This window comes from Sarcophilus harrisii, chromosome 3 (genome assembly GCF_902635505.1).
Source record: "Sarcophilus harrisii chromosome 3, mSarHar1.11, whole genome shotgun sequence".
Lineage (NCBI taxonomy): Eukaryota > Metazoa > Chordata > Mammalia > Dasyuromorphia > Dasyuridae > Sarcophilus > Sarcophilus harrisii.
Window position 1 is genome coordinate 462,203,320 of NC_045428.1, and position 13,650 is coordinate 462,216,969.

At 33.1% G+C, this 13,650-nt stretch overlaps 1 protein-coding gene across 5 annotated transcripts in view; it reads left to right on the top strand.

Moving 5' to 3' along the window:
- The window catches only part of NAALAD2 (N-acetylated alpha-linked acidic dipeptidase 2), a 91,202-nt gene that overhangs the window by 52,400 nt on the left and 25,152 nt on the right, over positions 1–13,650 (top strand). For all 5 annotated transcript variants that reach the window (XM_031960965.1, XM_031960962.1, XM_003764328.3 and 2 more), the window contains 2 exons: positions 550–640; positions 7,582–7,846. In XM_031960965.1, the coding sequence (XP_031816825.1) occupies positions 550–640; positions 7,582–7,846 (356 nt within the window). The remainder of the gene's footprint in view (positions 1–549; positions 641–7,581; positions 7,847–13,650) is intronic.

A 13,650-nucleotide genomic window follows, 5' to 3' on the forward strand; every position in this document is an offset into this window, starting at 1 on the left:
AATAGGTAGGACAAGAGTTTCTTAAATTTGCAAAAACTGTATGTGAGAGTTCAATTTCATTCCCTCTTCTTAAGTGACTAACTCTACCTCCATGTGTTTTATTTCTTAATAAAGTAAAAAAAAAACAAAAAACTCACCAATATTGACTTCATTACTAAAATGAAAATAAGATGCATTTAGTTTTGTCAGGACCGAAATTCTACATTTCATGGAGAATATTTTTATCTGTTTATTGTGGTTTTCACCTACTCCTGTGATTTCATCATTAAAAGACATTCCTAGCATGTAATGTAAACTCTTACCATTGCTATAAATTAGCAACTGGTCTATAATGTTTTAGATTTGCAGTTTCACCTGACACTGAGGGTTTAAACCTCTCATGATTATATCAAATTTAAAACTGTTCTACTTTTATTTTAAAAAAATAATTAAATTCTCACAATAAGAATTATCTATCTTCTGTCAGGAACAGAATTTTGGTAGAGTTAGGACAATGAGATACTGTGAGAAGCTGACTTGACTTCATATTGATTTTTTTCCTATGTATAGAATAAATAAACTAGGATCTGGAAGTGATTTCGAAGCTTATTTTCAGAGATTGGGAATTGCTTCAGGTAGAGCCCGTTATACTAAGAACAGGGTAAGCCATTTTATTATCTGTAGTTAGAGTTTTATTCTATATATACATGCATACAATTTTAATAATATTAAACTAATGGTTAATAATAAATTATGTAATAATAAATATGTAAGTATAACAAAATATATAATTATATATGGATCACCTATCTACAGTCTATATATACATACATATGTGTATATTTATACATATATATAGATGTGTATGTATACGTTAAGTGAGCAAATGCTGCCACTTTTGATTACATGAACAAGTTTCCTGGTTCCACATTTCTCTTAAATTCCTTTATAGATTATGAAGTATTATTTCATACTTTCTGAAGTATTCCATTCAAAATAAACTAATGCCATAGTAGTGAGCAAAACAATATACATAGTTCACAGAATTGACTATCAGGGTTTGAAGTAATTTCAGAGCCTCACTAATCTAATCCATGTCTGAAAAAAAATCTCCTCTACGATATCCTCAACAAGTAATCAGTCCGCTTTGCTTAAAGACCTCCAGTTTGGAGGAACCCATATTTTCCACATGACTCATTTAACTTTTAGACAGCTCTAGTTGTGAGAACATTGTTCCTTATATCAAATCAAAACTGATGACTTTGCAATATCTACCCATTGATCCTAATTTTATTAACTGAACCGTGAAACCAAGTAAAATAAACCTTTTTGCTCTTCAAATGATTGAAAATATCTATCATGTCCCCTCTCAAGCTTCTCTAGGCCAAACATTCCCAGTTACTTTATTAGATCCTTATGGGAATCAAATGAGATAATGGCAAATTTAAAAATGCTATATAGTATCAATTATGTAGTATTGTTACATGTATTGTTCTTAAGACATCCCATCCTGTTTAACCTTCTCTGACACTTTCCCCCTTATAAATAACCCTTCTTAAAATGGAGCACCTAGAAATAAACAATGCTTCAGATGTAGTCTGACCAGGACAGAGTACAGAGGGATTACCACTTCCTTGGTCATGGAAGCAATGTCCATCTTAATATCTCTCAGGATCATTTATATATATTTTTTGGTTGTATATAATATTGTCAAATTGATTTGTACATTAATCCACTAAAAACTCTTAAGTCTTTTCTTAGGGCAGCTTCTTTTGTGTCTTTATCTTGTTGTTCTGGTTTCTTAACCACGTTGGAAACCTGGAGTTCAGAACGCCAGTGGTTTGAGTTTTTGTGTTTAAGGACTTCACTCCTTGTAATTAGAACTTAAAAGGACAGACAAAACAAGAACAAAACTCCTAGTCCATTTTTAGAGACACGGGGCCTAAAGACAAACTGGTCCTCAGGCCCTTGCCCTTCAGTGGGGAAGATCTAAAAACAATCAGTTATGGGTATACATCTAATGGAAAAGGTGCTCTCAGACATCTGATAGCTCAATATGGAATGTCTCATTATAGAATAGGTCCTTGGTGTCTTCCACATTGGTGACTCCATTTAATGGTTTAGGGCATCTTCCAAAGTCCTTTGACCAAAATATTTATGCCTTCCTAATTTTATACCTTTAAGACATCTAAGCTTTTAAAGCAACTAAGCATAAAGCTCATCAATAGCTGAAAATTTTAGACTTATCTTAAAAGTACAGACTTTTATAAACAAATATTTCTAGTGTCAGTGCTTCTAATCTGCTTTTATTCAATAAGTATTGATTCAAAGAGCATATATAGTTAAGAGGACCCCCTCTAAAGATGAGATTTCCTTTCATCATTGCTCTTATTATCATGGGGCTCCAAAAAGAAATGGAATTGGCTTCTCTTCTAATTCTTTCAATTCCAATCCTTTATCCTCAATTGACTGGTTGCAAATATGGTTATTTAAAACTGAATAAAATTACTGAATAGTGTTTGAGTTACTAGGTATACCAAGTATGTGTAATATACATGTACATTTAAGCAAGACAGTTTTCATTAAAAAAATAAATTAATTTTTAATATACATTAAGAGCAGGTAGGTAGTGCAATAGATAGAGCACCAGCCCTTAAGTCAGGGCTTAAGTCAGGAGGACCCGAGTTCAAATCTGGTTTCAGACACTTAACACTTCCTAGCTGTGTGATCCTGGACAAGTCACTTAAACCCAATTGCCTCAGCAAAATATTGCTTCATGAATCATGTTGGGAGAGAAAAAGAGCAAAGGGGAAAAACCATGGGAGAGATTTTAAAAAATAGAAAATAGAATGCCTATTCTAATTCCTTTAATTTCCTTTTTTTTTTTTTTTCTTATTGCTAAAGTCCACATTTCTAGTACAATGTTGAATAATAATGGGTAATAATGGACATCTTTGTTTCAGCCCTGATCTTACTGGGAATGTGTCTCTCCATTAAAAATAATAACTTGTTGTTGGTTTTAGATAGAAATTGCTTATAATTTTAAGGAAAGCTCCCATTATACCTGTGGTTTGTAGTGTTTTTAATAGGAATGGGTGCTATATTTTGTCAAAAGCTTTTTCTGCATCTATTGAGATTATATGATTTTTGTTGGTTTTGTTATTGATATGATCTATTATGGTAATAGTTTTCTTGATATTGAATCAGACCTGCATTCCTGATATAAATCCCACTTGTTCATAGTGGATTATCCTGCTGATAAATTGCTGTAATCTCTTTGCTAATTGAAATTTTTGCATGAATATTCATTAGAAAGATTGGTCTGTAATTTTTTTCCCTCTGTTTTGCATTTTCCCGGTTTTAGGTATCAGTACCATATTTGTGTCATAGAAGGAATTTAGCAATACTCCTTCTATATCTATTTTCCCACATAGTTTACATAGTTTTGGAACTAATTTTTCTTTAAATGTTTGATAGAATTCATTTGTGAATCCAACTGATCCTGGAGATTTTTTTCTTAGGGAATTAATTAATGATTTGTTCAATTTCTTTTTCTAAAATGGGACTATTTAAGTATTTTATTTCCTCTTCTGTTAATCTGGACAATTTATATTTTTTGCAAATATTCAATGGTTTTGGTTTGATTGTAAATTCACCATTTTCATTTTGCTGTGTTTTTTTTCTTTCCTTTTTCTAACCAAATTAACCAAAAGTTTATCTTGTTTTTTTTTTCTTAAAACCAATTCTTAATTTTATTTATTAGTTTCAATAGTTTTCTTAGTTTCAATTTTATTAATCTCTTTTTTGAGTTTCAGAATTTCTAATTTGGTATTTAATTGGGGATTTTAATTTGTTCTTTTTCTTATTTTTTTTAGTTGCATGCCCAGTTCATTGATCTCCCCTTTCTCTATTTTATTCATGTAGCTATTTAGAGATATAAAATTTTCCCTAAGAACTGCTTTGGCTGCATCCCATAGATTTTGGTATGTTGTCTCATTGTCATAATCTTGGATGAAATTATAGATTGTTTCTGTGATTTGTTGTTTGACCCACTCATTTTTAAAAATTAGATTATTTAATTTCAATTGTTTTTCATTCTATCTTTCTCTACCCCTTTATTGAATAGAAGTTTTATTGTATATGCAGATTTGTATAATTTTTTTGGTTTGAAAAGGAAGCATTTACTATTTCTGCCCTTCTGTATTTGATTGTGAAGTTTTTAAGCCCTAATATATGACATCTTTTTGTGTAGATGCCATGTTCTCCTGAGGAAAAATGTACATTCTTTTCTGTCCCTGTTCAATTTTCTCCAGAGGTTTATCCTGTCAAGGTTTTCTAGGATCATGTTAACCTCCCTAGTTACTTTTTTGCTTATTTTGTAGTTAGATTTGTCTGATTTTGAGAGGGAAGGGTTGAGGTGTGCCCATTAGTATAGTTTTGCTGTCTATTTCTTCCTGTAACTGACTTAAAATTTTCTTAAGAATTTGGCTGCTGTACCACTTGGTGTGTACACATTTAGGATCATTACTTCTTCATTGTTTACAGTACCTTTTATCAAGATGTACAATCTGTTCTTATCTCTTTTAATAAGATCTATTTTTACTTTTGTTTTATCTGAGATCAGAATTGCTACCCCTTCTTTTTTTTTTCACTTACACTGAAGTATAAAAAATTACATTCCAGACTTTTACTTGTACTTTGTATGTGTTTCTCTACGTCAAATGTGTTTCTTGTAAACAACATATTGTAGGATTCTGTTTTTTAATCCACTCTTATATTTGCTTTCATTTTACGGGAGAGTTCATCCCTTTCACATTTAGTTATGATTACCAGCTCTGTAATTCTCTTCATCCTATTTTTCCCCATATATACTTTTGTTCTCTCCATTCTCTCCATAGTAATGTTTTTTTTTTTTTGCCCACTTCACTCACTACCTTATATCACCTCTTATCTCCTTCTCTTACTTTTTTTCCTTGTGTTTCTGCCATTCCTTCTATCCTGCCTTTCCCTTTTCTTTCCTCTTTCTCCTCCTACTTCTTACATAAATTGGTATACCAACTGAATGATTAAATTATTCCCTCTTAGAGCCAAAAATCCATGAGATCAAGCTTCAGACAATGCTCATTCCTCTTTCTTCTTTCCCTCCATTATAAAAGGTTTTTTGTGCCACTTCGTGTGACCTAATTGTCCCATTATAATTCCCTTTTCCTCTTTTGTCAATACAAATGTTTTCTACCCCTTAATGTCTTTTTCATTGCTATCAGCATATCAGAATACATTCACAACCACACCCTCTATCCATGTGATGACTTACTCTGCCCCAATGACAGATACAGTTCTCAAGAGTTACAGATATTGTTTTCCTATCAAGGGGTGTAAATAGTTTAACTTTTAAATATATATTTTCCCCTCTTTATCTTTATATATTTCTTTTGAATCCTATATTTGTAGTTTAAATTTTCTATTTACTTCGTTTTTTAAATAGGAATGATTGAAAGTCCCTTAATTCTTTGAAGATCCACATCTCTCTTGAAAGAAGATGCTGAGTCTAGCTAGATAATTAATAACCCCATATTATTATAGTAACCTTCAGTCCTTTGTTCTGGAATATGGTATTCCAGGAGTCCCAATCCTTTGTTGCAGAAGCTGCCAAATCCTGGGTAATCCTGACTGTTGCTGCTTAATATTTGAACTGGAAGCTTGCAGTATTTTCCCCTTGAGATTGTAGATCTGGAGTTTCACAATAATGTTACCTAGGGTTTTCTTTGGGGGAATCTCTTTTCAGAGATGAACGATGGACTCTTTCAATGAGTCTTTCCTCCTCTGTTTCTAAAATATTGGGACAGTTTTCCTTAATGATTTCTTGAAGAATGTTATCCAGGATCTTTTTTTGGTCATGGTCTTCAGGTAGGCAATTAATTTTTAAATTGTCTCTTCTGGATCTATTTTCCAGGTCAGCTGTTTTGGCAATGAGGTATTTCACATTTTCTTCCATTTTTAAAATTCTTTTTAGTTTCATTGACTCTTGCTGTCTCACAGAGTCATTAGCTTCCATTTGCCCCATTCTAGTTTTTAAAATGTGATTTTCTTCAGTTAGCTTTTGTATCTCTTTTTCCATTTGGTTAATTCTACTTTTGAAGGTATTGTTTTCTTCAGTGGATTTTTTTTTTTTTTTTTTTTGCATTTAGCCATTTGTATTTTTTTAAGGAGTTGTTTTCTTCAATTTTTTTCCTTCCCTTTCCAAACTCTGTCATGCATACCTCTCCTTTTGTTTCTCGTTTTTTTTTCTTCTACCTTTCTTATTTGCCTTTTAACATCTTTTATGAGCACTTCCAAGAAGCCTCTTTGGGCATGAGACCAATTCATACCACTCTCTGAGATTTCTTCTGTGGACATTTTGTCCTCATCTGAGTTGGTGGTTTGGTCTTTCTTGTCACCATAGTAGATTTCTATGGTCAAGGTTCTTTTATGTTTCTTGCTTATTTTCTTTCCTTTTCTTGGTAGTTCCATTTTTTTTTTTTTTCTTTTCTAGTTGAGTTCTGCTCCTGAAGTAAAGGTGGCACTGTCCCCAGCTTCCTGTGCAGCTCTGAGCCTTGGCTTTTGAGCACAGGAGTCCCTTTTCAGGAAATAGCCTGATTTCCCAGAGTTTGCCTTGTGAGCTTAAACTGGAGGCTGTTCCACTGATTTGCTCTCCTATTGAGCCAGGACTAAGGGTCCTGATTTGCTGTAATTAATTACTAATTTGCTGCAATTAAGACCCTCTCATTGGCTTTTCCAGAGTCTGTCTAAGCAGAGCTGAACATCCTTTTTACTCCAGCAAGACTGACTTTTTTTGAAGTTATCCAATCTATCTTGAATTGACCATTCCATCAGACTCTGTTCAGAGGCTTGGTTCCATGTGGTTTTTGAGTGAAACTGGGAAAGCTCAAGCAGCTTCCTGGTTTAACTCTACCATATTGGCTCCACCCCTGGAAGTCCTAATCAGTGTTCATTAAAGAAAACTTGGTATACACACTTGGTACATCTTGAAAGTTGTGGATTTTAAACAGATTCTCAAATCAAAATTAAGTGAAGCAGTGTACAAGTAAGTTTTAGACTATTACAATTTCATTGAATCAATTGTCAGATATTAAGTGAATATTAGAGCCAATATATGAAAATACAGGTATAAAAAGGGAAATAATTTCTACTTACAAAGAGGTTGCATTTTAATGGAAGAGATAAGTGAATGGAAGAGAATAAATATAAATAGAATAAATATAAATACATACAAGAATATTCAAAAATATACAAAATCACAAAATGTCAGAGTTGGCAGAGAACCCTTAAGCAACCACTTACTCCAACCAGTTATACCTGAGCAAAAAATCTCAGATGTTTTCCAGTATATTCTCAAATTTATCTAGAAGAGAGAATGCAGTACCAACCCATTATTCATTCCACTTTTGGACCAATTATTAGGATGTTTTATGTTTGCTTTTGTTTTGTTTATCTCAAATATTTAATGTTGCTTCATTGTGGAAAAAAGGTATAATTTTTCACAATTTTTTTTTTTTTGCTTAAAGTATTTAACATATGTCTATGCTTTTTCCCCTACCTTAGAAAACAAACAAGTTTAGTAGCTATCCAGTTTACCACACTATTTATGAGACTTTTGAGCTGGTGAACCAATTTTATGACCCTACCTTTAAGAAACAACTTGCTGTAGCCCAGTTACGAGGAGGACTAGTATATGAACTTGCTGATTCCAGAATCATTCCTTTCAATATTCAAGACTATGCAAAAGCTTTAGAAAACTATGCTACCAGTATCTATAACTTATCCAAGAAACATGACCAACAATTGAAAGACCATAGAGTATCATTTGGTAAGTAGTAGTTATAATATTTATTGTGAGTCAAAAGTAAGAAATTACTCCTCTTTCATAACAATTTGATAGTCGATATCAACAATCTTTCTCATTCAAACATTTCAACTTTAAATTGAACTTTAATTAAATTTAATTTTTTAATAAAAATAAATTTGTTAAAGAAATGTCTATCAAATAATTTAATTCCAAATTTATTTTAAGAGGCAGCAATTGACAATACCAAAAAATTCCATAAAAATTAATTGAAATTCGTCTGCTCTTCAAATTTGATTGATTTTCAAAATTTGTTTATTAGTTTTAAGATTTTATTTGAGTTTTGGAATATAAGAAAGAATGAATGTGATCAGATGTGATTTAAATGATAAGATTTCCATAACCAAATTGGTTCATTCAACTGATAAACAAAATTCATATGTCGCATATTTCTTCTTGGGTGGTGGGGGAGTGCTGATAACATCAGTTAGGTAAATGCTTTTCCTATATCACTTTCTTTTTAAAGAATTAAAAGTGAGCTGCATCTGTAATACCTGTAACTAGTACTTTCAAAGCTTCCAGAATTTTTAGTCATTGCATAAAGGTTTAAAGAGAATAATAGTAGTTTTTAAAAGCTACAAAACTAATGTTACTGATATTATTTCCCATATTTATTCAGAACAAAGTTTTTTTGAAGCCATATTTATTTGAGGAAAAATGATTATTTTATTACCTAAACGTGAATTCATGTTCGCTTTAACAAGTACATGAAAATTCTTCATCATGTTCTATATTACTATTTTTAACTCCATGTAAGATTCTTACTAGAGTTTTTGGAAGACTTTGACTTTTTTTTTATACATAGCAGCCTTGCCATATGGAAAATGTTTACATGGTAGAGTGCCTACTTAATATGAAAGAGATATCTAGATAGTTGCTTGAATTCTGCACTTTACTGGGTACTAACTGTGTGGAGTGGTGGAAAAACATTGGATTAGAAGTCATAAATTTGATTTCAAATCCCACCCCTTCCATTCGCTACTTGTGTGACTTTGAACAAGCCCTTTCCCTTTTTTAGGTCCTCAGTTTCCCTGCCTGTAAAATGAAGGAATTAAACTAATTGAGCCCTTAGGGATTCTTTTTTCACTTTAGCTAGTTCAATATTGGTATATTCCATAGATAGAGACTATTCCTGTTAAGGAATAAGGCTTGCAATAGACAATAGTTAATGAACTTAAATGTGAGATGAACAAAAATTTTGCTTCCGGACTTGGATAAGGTAAAATGATTTAGGATTTACAGTTTCAAAAGAAATTCTTATGATTCAGATGTAGGTCTAGAGACAGGTAGGGGAGAAAGACAAGAAAATTTTATAGTTGGCATAAGTTATGGGTACCTAATAATTTTAAAGAAGACATATTTATTAATCATTCTTTCAAATGACTTGTGCTAATAGATGTACAAAGAAATAAAAAAAGAAATAACATGGCAAAGGGAAATGGGGGATACCTTTTGTCAAATATCCATCCTGTTTCAAGTTTAATTTTGCTCAAAGATTTTTTATAAAGGAAAAAAAAATGTATGTGTTAGTTCTATCCATCTAATGTCACGGACATACACATACTTATATATACATATGTATACATGCATATACATGTATATACACTTAATTTGTGTGCACACATATTTATACATTATCATGGCCATTTTCATTCATTAATATCCTGATGCTGTGTATCAATTAATCACCAACTGACAAGTTCATAAGTGCAGTGGGCACTCATGTCAGTGGGCACTCTACTAAGTAATAGATTTAAAAAAACAAACAGAAAAAATGAAACAATTCCTCTTCTTAGAGAACTACATTCTATTAGGGGAGATAACATGTACATATATATAGTATAAAGAGTAAATTGTTGTTTGTCTCTTCTTCAAAGAAGACTGTGATATAACGGAGGTGATGTCATGACATGCACTTGAATTCTATTTAAGTGAGGGAGGGCTGCACAAGCTCTCCTGCTTCACTTTCCCCTCCTTAGACCTCTGGGTCAAGAGGCAAGATAAAGATCAAGGTGGCTGGAGATGGTTCTGGATGACATAGGAGACCATGGCCTATTTAAGCTAAGGTCTTCAATATGTCTCAATTTGACAGAAGTTGCATCCATTCAGTGATTAAGGCTAGGTAGCAATTGAGAAAAAGAATCTTCTCTTTAGTTTAGTCCAAAAAAAACCCAAAATAAATAAATGAATGAATCTGGAAGGGGCGAAGACCCTCAGGGTTTCTGGCCAAAGCCAAAATGACTGCTATTTACATTTAATATAAGTCATTTAGGACTCAAATAGTAGTCAAATGGGATTTGGCCTAGGACCTAATTGGTGGCCAATTAGAATTATATTGATTTTGCTTTAAAGCCTGGTCCTTAAGAAAAAAAAATCTAGCCAGTAAATCTCAAGATATTGTGGGAGGCTTTGGAGGTACAAAAGAGGGGGAAAAATGCTTTTAAGAACATCTATAGGGAAGGATATGATACCCTATGTGGATAGAGGAAGGAAATGAAGGAAGGAGGGAAGGAAGAAGAAAGAAAGGAGGGAAGAAGGGGAGGAAGGGAGGAAAATGATGCAAGGAATTTTCCAAGTGACCAATTCCAGGCCAGCTTTACTTATAGAGTTTAAGAGTAAACACAAAGTAATAAAAGATAGAGAGGAAGAGCAGTGGTGATTGAGGGAGTGTTTTAAGAAATGGTTTATATGAAAGTGATTCTTGAACTATTCTTTGAAGGAGGAAGGGCATTGGGGTACAAATAGTGCAGATACATAGAAAAGAAAAATTAATACTATGTGTGAGAAATAGAAGATAAGATCAGTTTTGTTAAACTCAAAATGTAATAACAAAAATACTTAATGAAATTATAAAGATAGCTTCATCAGACTGAAAAACTTAAAAAGACAAAAGAGTATATATTTTTGTCCTAAAGGCAATAGGGGAATCACTACCTCTGAAGTTTATTGAATAGAGAAGTAACATAGTCAGATCTGTATTTAAAGAAAATCACTTTGGCAACTGTGTAGAGGATGGATTGGAACTGAGAAACATTAAGTCAGGGATACCAACTAGAAGACCATTGAAAAGTCCCAAGACAATGTAATGAGAATTTGGTTGTGTTAAAGAAAAGGAATCAGATGTAAGAGATGTTGGGAAGTAAGAAACAGTATTTGACAAGGGATTTAATACATTCAGAAAGGATAAGCCTTGAAGAGTAGAAGAATGATGTTATCCTCAACAGATGTATGTTAGTATGGTAGTATGGAGAGTATGGTAGAATAGTGTTTAGGGAAAGATAGTATAGTGAGTTTGAGAAATTTCGGGGACATCCAGAGTGAAATATCTAATTGACTGTTGGTATATCTCTAGATCCATGAAACCTGAGTTCAGGAGAGAAATTGGCATTGTATATATAAATCTGAGTTATTTTAAGCACATAAGAGCTGCTGAGGTCACCTACAAAATATAGAGTCAAAAACAGAGCCTTAGGATACTTCTATCTTAAAATTAAGGGGAATTTTATAAATGATGGTACAGCAAAGAAAACAGAAGTAGTTAGACAGATATGGAAAACAAAAATAAATGAAAAGAATTTATTTAGCCCTTACTATGTGCAAAGCACCGTGCTAATAAGCACTGCAGATACTAGTAGAAAAATATGAAAGTTTCTGATTTAAGGGGCTCAAAGGCTAATGGTACAGTATATTTCAGTTTCAGATAATTCATCATCTCTAATTTCATGCTAATTGATAAAATCATCATTTTCTAATGTTGATCCACTTAATAATGTTAAAGAGTTCGAGAGAAGGAACTTAATTTTCAGATCCTTCAATAGCTATACCTGCAGAATCCATGAAGGCAGTTGTTTGGTCATGTCTCTATGGGGGATGGCTTCCCAGCATGATGGCTCTGAGGCTTGAGCTGGAAATAGGCACAATGGCCCAGAGGTATTTTGCCACTCCCACAACTCTTGGGCTTAATCTGCCAATTAGTCCCAAATGTCATCAGTTAGTGGTAAAGAAAAAAATGGGACCTTTCTTACAGGGAGTTCTCCTTAGAATATGCAGATTGACCTGGAAACAGTACTGGCAGTTTTGGGAGACATTGATATTTACAAGGTTTTAAAATTCAGGGTCTTGGGCTGTCACTATTGTAGTATAAGGAAAGATGGTGTTGAATGGGTGGGAACAGTTTGACTGGCCTGGTACAAACTGCCTCTTATCTCTCCCTCAGAGTGCCTTGCTAATGCATTGTAGATTGGTTTGGTTTTCCCATAAATGGCAATTAGTCACTGCTTAGGGATGAGTAGCCTCTTCACTGTATGAGTTACTTCCCTGAATAGCTATGGTGATGGGACAGAAGCAAGACTGGAGGTCCAGGAAGTGTGGGCCTTCTTCTGAGTACTGAGCTTTCTCTAAGGAGATGTCAAGATAATGGTGGTAGTATGAATTATCTGACATAAGTTTCCTTTGGTTGCCCCAGTATATCTTTATGCAGTATGTAGTAAGTAATTTTCCAGAAGAAAGTAATGTAAGAAGAACCCAGAGAGGCAAGAGTGGCCAGTATGAGAGGGTGGCAGTAATGTCAAATGTAGCAAAGAGATCAAAAAAGCATGAAGACCAGAATAAAGACCATAAAATATAGCAATTAAAAGAGATTCTTGATAACTTTAGAGAGAGATAAGACCATAAGCCAGATACAAAGCATTGAAGAGTGAGTGAGAAGGGGAGTAAATGGAATTATTATGTATACATAGCTTCTAGGAGTTTGGCTGAGAAAGAAGATAGATCTAGATATAAACATAGATATGTGTATATATGCACATGTGTGTATATATGTGTGTATATATAATATATATGTATGCATATATATAAACATACAGATATAAATACTTTGAAATGAGAGTAGAGTCTGGTGAAAGCTTTTGAGAGGGAGGGAGAATAATTGTGAGGGCAAGCTGCTTGAGAAGGTAAGAAGCTTCTTTTGCTGGAGGGACTACACTTTATCAAGAGAATTAAGGAAGAAGGTAGGTGGGGAATAAGAGGACTAAGTTCAAGAAAAAAGGAAATCATGGGAAAAAATGGTTTCAATTGGACTACCAAAATATAGTGAAGGCATGCTCTCTTTCCCTGAGAACTTGGAAGTCCAAAGAAAATTCACTAACTTTTTACCACATTGAGGCCAATATCAGGAACTTGGATTTTAAGTTTCCAGACATGCTAGTTTTGTCACAAATTACCATTTCGGTGAGGTTCTAATTTGTAATCTTTTCCAAATAAGAATGGAGTTTGTTTTATGCTGGATTTTTAGTTCACATCATTAATTGACTTTATTGAGAACTTATGTGCCAGGTACTGTACTAGGTGCTTAAAAGCAAATGCTTATCTATATGTAATGAAAATTATATACAATGTAAATGTAAAGTGGTTTGGAGAATTTTTCTTCTTCATATAGAAAGAGTCTTCTGAGCCAAGTTTTGAAAGAAGCTATAAAGGGCACAAAAAAAATGAAGTGGAACAATAAGCAGACTAGTTTGACCTGGAATGAAGGAGTAATAATAATTAATAAGCTTACAAAGATAGATGTGAAGGTAGATTATGAAAGACTTCACTTTCACCTTTATGCAGAATTTGAGCAGTACTAAAATTTAGAGAATACATGTGGGTATATGCCCCTCTTACTGCCTGAGTGGTATTTTTTCCCCTGACATTTATAGGCTTTTAAAAATTCTTGGCCGCTATTCTCTCAAAAATAAATGTTAATACTGTTTCCATTTTCATACAAC